This window comes from Telmatherina bonti (genome assembly GCF_933228915.1).
Source record: "Telmatherina bonti genome assembly, chromosome: 18".
Taxonomy (NCBI): Eukaryota; Metazoa; Chordata; class Actinopteri; order Atheriniformes; family Telmatherinidae; genus Telmatherina; species Telmatherina bonti.
Window position 1 is genome coordinate 6,544,943 of NC_136616.1, and position 12,571 is coordinate 6,557,513.

Below are 12,571 nucleotides of genomic sequence, written 5' to 3' on the forward strand. Positions count from 1 at the left end.
GGGCTAGCTTAAACCTGCTAAAGACCCAATGCTAAAGTCTGAGCAGTGTTAAGAGCACGTATGGGCATAAAGACCAAATCAGAACGAGAAAAGATCATTATATAACAGAAGAAGAGTCAAAATACTCCCATTACTCCCACAGAGACATGTTCACCTCCTCCAAAATACCCTGACCAATCACAAGAGAGTACTTCCACATGGCTTGACTGGCATAACTGGGATGCACGTCACGCCGGAAGAGCCTCTGCAGACCGATGCCGAGCCTGCGGTGATGACGGCCTAACTGATCTGACGCTGCACGAGTGTAAACCGACCACAATAATTCTCTTCTCAGCTTCTAGAAAGACATTTCGATGAAAGACATTCCTCCGGAACTTAGAAATAATCACCGTTCACAAGAAGACACGCTGCAAATGAACTCTGCTCGTCACCTCTGGGAGTTACAAGCACCAACGAGGATGTTTGCAAATGTTACGAAAAGTGTCGTTTATATCTGCAATATGACGGAGACCAGTAGGGGGTAGCGCGAGGTCACAACCGCTGACCCGGTCCAGGCGCGAGGTCACAACCGCTGACCCGGTCCAGGCGCGAGATAACAACCGTTGACCCGGTCCAGGCGCGAGGTCACAACCGCTGACCCGGTCCAGGCGCGAGGTCACAACCGCTGACCCGGTCCAGGCGCGAGGTCACAACCGCTGACCCGGTCCAGGCGCGAGGTCACAACCGCTGACCCGGTCCAGGCGCGAGGTCACAACCGCTGACCCGGTCCAGGCGCGAGGTCACAACCGCTGACCCGGTCCAGGCGCGAGGTCACAACCGCTGACCCGGTCATGAACCCAAATCTTTATGATGCATCATCGCTGTTACATCGGAACACAGGATGCTAAATCATAGTTTTCTACACAAATTCTAATATTTTTACAAAAAGGTAAATCTTTTTCTGCACATTTAGAAAATGTATAAATATAAACTGAAGAATCATGACTAGTTTATTATGAGTAGAACAAAATCTCAGCTGAAGACTTAAATTTAGCATTAAGACCAGCAGTTTGACCACCACCACCCCCCCCCCCCCCCCCCCACACACACACACACACACACACACACGACACGGGCACTAAATCAGTCCAGGTGACGTGATTGGACGGTGGGCTGCACCTGTAGTGGAGCTGGTATCGGCCGTGACGGCGGAGTCCGGTCCGAGTGTGCAGCTCGGCCGGAGCGTCAGGTCCGAGTCCTCTGTGTCGGAGGTCAAAGAGCTGAAGGCTGGCAAGGAGGCGGTAGAAGGACTGAACAAAGCACTCATCCTACCTTCCTGAAAGGAACCACAAGAGATGCTGTAATAATAATAATAATAATATATTCAACTAAATACAGGAAATAAAACTGAATCAATTAATTTGTTTATTTACTAAATGCAAAGTTCAGAATTTCATGAAAACATGATGAACATAAAAAACTGATTATTAAAATTAGCAGAAAAATAAAAATAAAAATGCAAACATCTAGACAAGATCCAGCAAACAATACATTTTATGTCCTCTGACGACATTAGAAAATACAGAATTAGAGATTTATTTGCCTAAAAAACTAAACAAGAGCAGTAATGATGTTATTTTATGTAAATTTTATTTTCAAATAAAAAAAATGTTTCCATATAAATGGGAATAAACGCTGCTCATGTCCTGAAACTGGAAACCAGTTCCTCACCACGGCTGTAAGAACCTCGTCTGAACGCTGAACTGGTTATACACAGATTCATACTCACATCAGCAGATGGCGCTCTCAGGATGGTTAAACTCCTGGAAGACAGAGCAGACAGGACCTCAACCTTCAACCCAGGTCACCATGACAACAAACACTGAGGAAGCTGGGAATACTGGAGACACTGGGGACACTGGGGATACGGCGGAAGCTGGGAATACTTGGAGTTGGTGGGAATGCTGGGGAGGCTGGGAATACTGGAGATACTGGTAATACTGGGGAGACTGGAGGTCAGAGGAGGATGTGAAAAATGGGGAAGGACAAATAGGACATGGAGAATGAGGAAGAAGAGGAGAACAGGAAGAAAGAGGATGATGAGAATGATGATGAGGAGGAAGAGGATGATGAGAATGATGATGAGAATGAGGACGATAAGGATGAGAATGAAGAAGATTATGAGAATAAGGATGAGGATGAGAATGATGATGAGAATGAGGAGGAAGAGGATGATAAGAATGAGGATGACAATGAGGATGAGGAGGAAGAGAATGATGAGAATGAGGATGAGGAGGAAGAGGATGATGAGAATGAGAATGAGGATGAGGATGATGAGAATGAGGATGAGAATAAGGATGATGAGAATGAGGATGAGAATGATGAGAATGAGGAAGAAGAGGATGATGAGAATGAGGAGGAAGAGGATGATGAGAATGAGGAGGAAGAGGAAAAGGATGAGAATGAGGATGAGAATGATGATGAGAATGAGGAGGAAGAGGATGATGAGAATGATGATGAGAATGAGGAAGAAGAGGATGATGAGAATGATTAGGAAGAGGATGATGAAAATGAGGATGAGGAGGAAAAGGATGAGAATGAGGATGAGAATGAGAATGATGATGAGAATGAGGAGGAAGAGGATGATGAGAATGAGGATGAGGAGGAAAAGGATGAAAATGAGGATGAGAATGAGAATGATGATGAGAATGAGGAGGAAGAGGATGATGAGAATGAGGATGAGAATGAGGGTGAGAATGAGGATGAGGATGCAGGGAGGAAGCAGCACTACAACTAAACTCAGCATGAAGGAAACAAAGGAGCCTGAAAAGCAGCTGGTTTGTTCTGAGTCCAGATCAGGAACGTCGGGGACGAATGAGACGTGATGGAACTCACTGACTGAGTCAGTTACTGCCATGAGCTGGACGTACACATCATCATCATCATCATCATCACACCAGCTGATTGTATGAGGGGAGGGGGAACACTGAAGCGAGGCTGCATAGGGCGGAACGTGGCCTACCTCATCTCCAGAGCTTGCTCCACACATTCCAACAGGCTCCTGCAACGGGAAGACCTGGGATGTTTATCCGACTACAGGCCTGAATGGCCCGACACAAACATGGAGGGACGAACCCAGTTCCTCCGCTGTCACGTTCCCTAAACATGGGCTGGATTTTGTGCAAATCTACTTTCACCTCCACATAAAGCAGTTTGGATCGTCCCGGTCTCACGTGGAGCTTCGCCCCCATCACCTCCACCCCCCCGCTGCCTCTGCAGGAAAACTGTGACGCTGATCTGAGCTTAGTTATCGGCCTGCAGATTCCTCATAACGTCGACTAAAAGCTTCTCTTTTATCTCCACTTTCATCATGAGGAACAAACTCCAGGTGCTGGAACGTCACCTGCTGCTGCTCTAAAAACCTTTACATCGTCACAAAATATCATGTTTTAACAATCTGGACCCTCATTTATCAACCGGGCTTCTGGAAACATCCAGAATCCAGTTACCAGACACATCGACACCAATATGAACCGTCTCATCCGGAGCAGGTAACATCCACCTGAACGCTCAGTTCTTACTTGTGTTGTGAGGAAATGTTGGTGTGGACCCTCAGTGATCCGGGTCCTGGTTGGCGTAAAGCTTGAATGAAGGCAGCTGGACTCTGCGGTTTTGGACACTCTGGAACTAACACGCATCAACTCGGCCCGGAAACCCCGACAAGGGTCCTCATATGAAGCGCAATGCAAGAAATGAGCTCAGTAGGACTGAGTACAGTTTACACCCAGGACTGTGAAACGCATCCGAGCTCATTCTCCCCCATCGCTCCCCCAATCTCCCCCATCTCCCCCCATCACCCCCCATCGTCCCCCATCTCCCCCCAGTCGCTTCCCATGTCCCCCCCCATCTCCCCCCATAGCTCCCCCAATCTCCCCCATCTCCCCCCCATCTCCCCCCATCACCCCCCATCTGATTTTGATCGGATGTGGAAATGAAACATCACAAAAGCAACTAGAACATGAAATGAATCAGTTTTAATAAAAAACTATCTGTTTTCATAGCAAAAAGTGAAAATAGCGTGCTGTGAAAATTATTAAAATAATTTTTAATAAAAGATTATTGTGCCGATTTTTTAACAACGTTTGCAGTTTGAGTCGATGTCAGCGGCTTGTTGACCACATAATCAACATATCGATGCAGATTATTATTATTATATTATGTTAGTATAGTTAAAGAGGAACTTTCTAAAATCAGCACGTTTCATGTTGTTTTACATTAAAAGCAAGAAAAACTCCGCAGGAAAGATTCTGAAATTAGGAATTAATTACAATTCTGTGTTTACTTTTAAAAGCTAATGTTACTGGTTGGTGTTTCCGGCATCTTGTTCCTCATATAAAACACATGATCTCTGCGCCGGACCTACATGAGCGGCCGTCGCCAGGTTGGTCATGTGACTGCTCCCGGGAAATTCAAGTCCCACTGTGGAGTCGTGCCGATATTGATGTTAGCTTATGAAAAACTCGCCGATCCTGTCTAAAGTAAGGGCATCACGACTTCTGTCTGAAGAACAGCTGATACCACAGGAACGGAACAATAGTTCGGCTCTTCCAGCCCGACGCCGCCACACAGACACAGGAAGTAACGCAACTTAGCACGACGATTGTTCAGACTTTGTAGGCGGAGAAGCCGCTGCACACGAACATTTAGCATGTCTTTTCTGGTTTCCATCGCATTAAAACAAGTTTGTTGCAACACATAAACAACCATAAACACTGGCAAATATTTCTAAAAGCGTGAGAAAACCAGCTGAATAACATTTTAGACTTTATTCTCCTGGAAGACCAGCGCACGGTCGTCACACTCACGTTTTATGGTTTAATCAATGCTGCACCGCTTAACGATGGTAAAACATCATATTTAACTTTAACTTGAATAAATTTGTGAATAAAACAACGCAGGTATGGGATCTGTTCCCAGTACCAGCAGATAGCTGGGTATCCCAGTCGTTATGGGACTGGGAACACCTCTGGTGATGGTTTGGCTGGTGGATCCATCTGACTCTCCTCCAGGTGATTTCCCACGGGACTGAAGCCGACCGGCTCCAATAGGCAAACGACTTATTGATCAGGCGAGTCAGAAACACCATGTGACCTCAGCGAATCTCAACACCTTTATGTCTGTTGTCCTAAATGTATTAAAAACACTTTTTATTCCAATTCATTTGATATTCTTTTCATTTATTATTATCATTTTTAATGATATTTATTTTTTAAACATCTAAATTTATAATTTATCTTATTTATTCTTATTACTTATTTTATATTTCTTATTCCAGTTTTTCTTTTTACTGTTTTTACTTTGTTTTTACGTAATTGCAGATATATAGAAAACTAGAAGAGGTAAACGTTCCTTATCCAGCACCTACAGGCTGAAATGCTCCACTAAGTGATCAGAACTGAGGAAGACTGTCAGATGAAGGTAAAACGCCTCCAAGAACAAAGATGCAGAAGTCCAGTTGACTTTATTCAAGCTCAATACCTTCATGATGATGCAAGTCATGGAAAGATGTGAATATGAGCTGAGTGAGTGGAAAGAGCAGAGATGTGATGGCGTGGGGAAACTGGGGTCTTTCTGATGACTGCAATGATCAGGAACATTAATGATTTATTATCTGTCCCTTCTGACTACCGTAATGTCTGTATTATAATCATACAGAAGTTTTTATACTTCCATATACTTTAAATGACATTTCTGGATGTTTGGAAAACTTCTACAGAAAGTTAATAAATGAGGGATCTGGAATAAAGATGGATGCTTTGCTCACATATTCAGACTTTAACCCTTAAAACTCCACGTAAATATGTATCATATATATAAACCTGATATAAAAACTGAATCCTTTTACTCCCTGTCAGTCCGCAGACGTGATGTTTCCATGGAAACGTGACGTTTCCACACAGACATGACGTTTCAGCCTCAGCTCTCAGATTATGAGGCTAAAACGGCTGCTCCTGACTGGACGTTACCGTCAGTTTAAGCTCTCTGATTGGTGGAAAGTCTGACAGGAAGTGTTTTCATCAGGTGAAAATAGAGGTCTCTTAGCAACATGGTAGTGATGGTGATGAAGATGTGATAAATAATGGTGGATTTACCATCTAGAGTCTCTGAATAAACACTACATGTTGTGTCTGGATTGTAAACCTCCTGGACGGATAGAAAACCTCCGTAGACCAGTTGGAGGGTCACATGACCAGCTGGAGGGTCACATGACCATCCTAGTTACACGCAACCATTGCTGACGGTAGAGACATAGACTTTGGGAAGATCTCCTGGAGTTTTAAGGGTTAATGAGTCCATGTTTGGTTTCAGAGGAGTCATTTAGGCCCAGAAGCTTCTGACAGTCTCAGTGATGGCAGAAAGAATGATTTGAAAACAGATCTTACGGGGAGTTGTCTTCATCTCCAGACAGACTCCAGTCATCATCGTAGGAGCCCTGCTGAGGTCAACACATGATCTGGTCACGTTCACAAATCACCAAATATGTCGTCAATAAACAGCAGAATCTGCTTTATAAGCTGTGGTACCAGATCAGGGTAGGGCTCCGTCACTTTCCTCCGTGGTGGTCCAAACTTCACCTGGTCAACTGCAGAGAGGACACAAGTTTCCTGTTAAACGACCTGTTGCAGAAGTCTGGCCTTCTGTAGGACAGTTAATGTCTTGTACAGTTCTGGGAAGATGATTTCAGTGTTTCGCTGCATCTGGTTGCTTGTTACTGTAGTTCTCAAAGGAAACACACGCAGTTAAACCACAAGCTGGTCGACTGAAACAGGAAATTAGAGAACTGTTGAACCAGAAAACAGAAACTAAAATCTAGTCTTGACTGACTTAGTTGTCACGGTGTTTCTAAACAGCAGTTTATTCAGCATCTTAATATACCTCGTCTAAACAATGCCCAAGATTTTCCTTCTCATTCTCTGCAGTCAGGGGGTCAAATAGATGGTAAACTAGAAAAGACTTCGAAATTATCATCATGATGAGGTGGAACGGGAGATTCTCATGGTGATGAGGTGGAACGGGAGATTCTCATGATGATGAGGTGGAACGGGAGATTCTCATGGTGATGAGGTGGAACGGGAGATTCTCATGATGATGAGGTGGAACGGGAGATTCTCATGGTGATGAGGTGGAACGGGAGATTCTCATGGTGATGAGGTGGAACGGGAGATTCTCATGGTGATGAGGTGGAACGGGAGATTATCATGGTGATGAGGTGGAACGGGAGATTCTCATCGTGATGAGGTGGAACGGGAGATTGTCATCATGATGAGGTGGAACGGAAGATTGTCATCATGATGAGGTGGAACGGAAGATTCTCATGGTGATGAGGTGAAACGGGAGATTCTCATGGTGATGAGGTGGAACGGGATATTCTCATGGTGAGGTGGAACGCGAGATTCTCATCATGATGAGGTGGAACGGGAGATTCTCATGGTGATGAGGTGGAACGGGAGATTCTCATGGTGATGAGGTGAAACGAGAGATTTTCATGGTGATGAGGTGGAACGAGAGATTCTCATGGTGATGAGGTGGAAAGAGAGATTCTCATCATGATGAGGTGGAACGGGATATTCTCATGGTGATGAGGTGGAACGGGAGATTCTCATGGTGATGAGGTGGAACGGGAGATTCTCATGGTGATGAGGTGGAACGGGAGATTCTCATCATGATGAGGTGGAACGGGAGATTCTCATCATGATGAGGTGGAACGGAAGATTGTCATCATGATGAGGTGGAACGGAAGATTCTCATGGTGATGAGGTGAAACGGGAGATTCTCATGGTGATGAGGTGGAACGGGATATTCTCATGGTGAGGTGGAACGCGAGATTCTCATCATGATGAGGTGGAACGGGTGAATCTCATGGTGATGAGGTGGAAAGAGAGATTCTCATCATGATGAGGTGGAACGGAAGATTCTCATCCTGAAGAGGTGGAACGGGAGATTCTCATGGTGATGAGGTGGAACGGGAGATTCTCATGGTGATGAGGTGGATCGGGAGATTCTCATCATGATGAGGTGGAACGGGAGATTCTCATCCTGAAGAGGTGGAACGGGAGATTCTCATGGTGATGAGGTGGAACGAGATATTCTCATGGTGATAAGTTGGAACGAGAGATTCTCATGGTGATGAGGTGGAACGGGAGATTCTCATGGTGATGAGGTGGAACGGGAGATTGTCATGGTGATGAGGTGGAACGGGAGATTCTCATGGTGATGAGGTGGAACGGGAGATTCTCATCATGATGAGGTGGAACGGGAGATTCTCATTATGATGAGGTGGAATGGGAGATTCTCATGGTGATGAGGTGGAACGGGATATTCTCATGGTGATGAGGTGGAACGGGAGATTCTCATGGTGATGAGGTGGAACGGGAGATTCTCATCATGATGAGGTGGAACGGGAGATTCTCATCCTGAAGAGGTGGAACGGGAGATTCTCATGGTGATGAGGTGGAACGAGAGATTCTCATGGTGATAAGGTGGAACGGGAGATTCTCATGGTGATGAGGTGGAACAGGATATTCTCATGGTGATGAGGTGGAACGCGAGACTCTCATCGTGATGAGGTGGAACGGGAGATTCTCATGGTGATGAGGTGGAACGGGAGATTCTCATCATGATGAGGTGGAACGGGAGATTCTCATGGTGATGAGGTGGAACGGAAGATTCTCATGATGATGAGGTGGAACGGGAGATTCTCATCGTGATGAGGTGGAACGGGAGATTCTCATGGTGATGTGGTGGAACGGGAGATTCTCATGGTGATGAGGTGGAACGGGAGATTCTCATCATGATGAGGTGGAACGGGAGATTCTCATCCTGAAGAGGTGGAACGGGAGATTCTCATGGTGATGAGGTGGAACGAGAGATTCTCATGGTGATAAGTTGGAACGAGAGATTCTCATGGTGATGAGGTGGAACGGGAGATTCTCATGGTGATGAGGTGGAACGGGAGATTCTCATGGTGATGAGGTGGAACCGGAGATTCTCATGGTGATGAGGTGGAACGGGAGATTCTCATCATGATGAGGTGGAACGGGAGATTCTCATCCTGAAGAGGTGGAACGGGAGATTCTCATCATGATGAGGTGGAACGGGAGATTCTCATTATGATGAGGTGGAACGGGAGATTCTCATGGTGATGAGGTGGAACGGGATATTCTCATGGTGATGAGGTGGAACGGGAGATTCTCATGGTGATGAGGTGGAACGGGAGATTCTCATCATGATGAGGTGGAACGGGAGATTCTCATCCTGAAGAGGTGGAACGGGAGATTCTCATGGTGATGAGGTGGAACGAGAGATTCTCATGGTGATAAGGTGGAACGGGAGATTCTCATGGTGATGAGGTGGAACAGGATATTCTCATGGTGATGAGGTGGAACGCGAGACTCTCATCGTGATGAGGTGGAACGGGAGATTCTCATGGTGATGAGGTGGAACGGAAGATTCTCATCATGATGAGGTGGAACGGGAGATTCTCATGGTGATGAGGTGGAACGAAAGATTCTCATGATGATGAGGTGGAACGGGAGATTCTCATGGTGATGAGGTGGAACGGAAGATTCTCATGGTGATGAGGTGGAACGGGATATTCTCATGGTGATGAGGTGGAACGGGAGATTCTCATCATGATGAGGTGGAACGGAAGATTCTCATCCTGAAGAGGTGGAACGGGAGATTCTCATGGTGATGAGGTGGAACGAGAGATTCTCATGGTGATAAGGTGGAACGGGAGATTCTAATGGTGATGAGGTGGAACGGGATATTCTCATGGTGATGAGGTGGAACGCGAGATTCTCATCATGATGAGGTGGAACGGGAGATTCTCATGGTGATGAGGTGGAACGAGAGATTCTCATCATGATGAGGTGGAACGGGAGATTCTCATGGTGATGAGGTGGAACGAGAGATTCTCATGGTGATGAGGTGAAACGAGAGATTTTCATGGTGATGAGGTGGAACGAGAGATTCTCATGGTGATGAGGTGGAAAGAGAGATTCTCATCATGATAAGGTGGAACGGGATATTCTCATGGTGATGAGGTGGAACGGGAGATTCTCATCGTGATGAGGTGGAACGGGAGATTCTCATGGTGATGAGGTGGAACGGGAGATTCTCATCATGATGAGGTGGAACGGGAGATTCTCATCATGATGAGGTGGAACGGAAGATTGTCATCATGATGAGGTGGAACGGAAGATTCTCATGGTGATGAGGTGAAACGGGAGATTCTCATGGTGATGAGGTGGAACGGGATATTCTCATGGTGAGGTGGAACGCGAGATTCTCATCATGATGAGGTGGAACGGGTGAATCTCATGGTGATGAGGTGGAACGGGTGAATCTCATGGTGATGAGGTGGAAAGAGAGATTCTCACCATGATGAGGTGGAACGGAAGATTCTCATGGTGATGAGGTGGAACGGAAGATTCACATGGTGATGAGGTGGAACCGGAGATTCTCATGGTGATGAGGTGGAACGGGAGATTCTCATCATGATGAGGTGGAACGGGAGATTCTCATCCTGAAGAGGTGGAACGGGAGATTCTCATGGTGATGAGGTGGAACGAGAGATTCTCATGGTGATAAGTTGGAACGAGAGATTCTCATGGTGATGAGGTGGAACGGGAGATTCTCATGGTGATGAGGTGGAACGGGAGATTCTCATGGTGATGAGGTGGAACGGGAGATTCTCATGGTGATGAGGTGGAACGGGAGATTCTCATCATGATGAGGTGGAACGGGAGATTCTCATTATGATGAGGTGGAACGGGAGATTCTCATGGTGATGAGGTGGAACGGGATATTCTCATGGTGATGAGGTGGAACGGGAGATTCTCATGGTGATGAGGTGGAACGGGAGATTCTCATCATGATGAGGTGGAACGGGAGATTCTCATCCTGAAGAGGTGGAACGGGAGATTCTCATGGTGATGAGGTGGAACGAGAGATTCTCATGGTGATAAGGTGGAACGGGAGATTCTCATGGTGATGAGGTGGAACGGGATATTCTCATGGTGATGAGGTGGAACGCGAGATTCTCATCATGATGAGGTGGAACGGGGGATTCTCATGGTGATGAGGTGGAAAGAGAGATTCTCATGGTGATAAGGTGGAACGGGAGATTCTAATGGTGATGAGGTGGAACGGGATATTCTCATGGTGATGAGGTGGAACGCGAGATTCTCATCATGATGAGGTGGAACGGGAGATTCTCATGGTGATGAGGTGGAACGAGAGATTCTCATCATGATGAGGTGGAACGGGAGATTCTCATGGTGATGAGGTGGAACGAGAGATTCTCATGGTGATGAGGTGAAACGAGAGATTTTCATGGTGATGAGGTGGAACGAGAGATTCTCATGGTGATGAGGTGGAAAGAGAGATTCTCATCATGATAAGGTGGAACGGGATATTCTCATGGTGATGAGGTGGAACGGGAGATTCTCATCGTGATGAGGTGGAACGGGAGATTCTCATGGTGATGAGGTGGAACGGGAGATTCTCATCATGATGAGGTGGAACGGGAGATTCTCATCATGATGAGGTGGAACGGAAGATTGTCATCATGATGAGGTGGAACGGAAGATTCTCATGGTGATGAGGTGAAACGGGAGATTCTCATGGTGATGAGGTGGAACGGGATATTCTCATGGTGAGGTGGAACGCGAGATTCTCATCATGATGAGGTGGAACGGGTGAATCTCATGGTGATGAGGTGGAACGGGTGAATCTCATGGTGATGAGGTGGAAAGAGAGATTCTCACCATGATGAGGTGGAACGGAAGATTCTCATGGTGATGAGGTGGAACGGAAGATTCACATGGTGATGAGGTGGAACCGGAGATTCTCATGGTGATGAGGTGGAACGGGAGATTCTCATCATGATGAGGTGGAACGGGAGATTCTCATCCTGAAGAGGTGGAACGGGAGATTCTCATGGTGATGAGGTGGAACGAGAGATTCTCATGGTGATAAGTTGGAACGAGAGATTCTCATGGTGATGAGGTGGAACGGGAGATTCTCATGGTGATGAGGTGGAACGGGAGATTCTCATGGTGATGAGGTGGAACGGGAGATTCTCATGGTGATGAGGTGGAACGGGAGATTCTCATCATGATGAGGTGGAACGGGAGATTCTCATTATGATGAGGTGGAACGGGAGATTCTCATGGTGATGAGGTGGAACGGGATATTCTCATGGTGATGAGGTGGAACGGGAGATTCTCATGGTGATGAGGTGGAACGGGAGATTCTCATCATGATGAGGTGGAACGGGAGATTCTCATCCTGAAGAGGTGGAACGGGAGATTCTCATGGTGATGAGGTGGAACGAGAGATTCTCATGGTGATAAGGTGGAACGGGAGATTCTCATGGTGATGAGGTGGAACGGGATATTCTCATGGTGATGAGGTGGAACGCGAGATTCTCATCATGATGAGGTGGAACGGGGGATTCTCATGGTGATGAGGTGGAAAGAGAGATTCTCATCATGATGAGGTGGAACGGGATATTCTCATGGTGATG

General features: G+C 46.3%; 1 protein-coding gene across 7 annotated transcripts in view; it reads right to left on the reverse strand.

The window, feature by feature from the left end:
- map4k2 (mitogen-activated protein kinase kinase kinase kinase 2) overlaps nucleotides 1-12,571 on the reverse strand; it is a 66,270-nt gene that overhangs the window by 11,249 nt on the left and 42,450 nt on the right. For 2 of the 7 annotated variants that reach the window (XM_079258173.1, XM_079258169.1), the window contains exons 14-18: nucleotides 6,564-6,622; nucleotides 6,423-6,475; nucleotides 3,002-3,040; nucleotides 1,769-1,802; nucleotides 1,159-1,315 (exon numbers count right to left, since the gene is read on the reverse strand). In XM_079258173.1, coding sequence (XP_079114299.1) covers nucleotides 1,159-1,315; nucleotides 1,769-1,802; nucleotides 3,002-3,040; nucleotides 6,423-6,475; nucleotides 6,564-6,622 — 342 coding nt within the window. Of the gene's footprint in view, nucleotides 1-1,158; nucleotides 1,316-1,764; nucleotides 1,803-3,001; nucleotides 3,041-6,422; nucleotides 6,476-6,563; nucleotides 6,623-12,571 lie in introns of all 7 variants that reach the window. The other 5 variants (XM_079258170.1, XM_079258174.1, XM_079258172.1 and 2 more) reach the window with 5 other exon arrangements.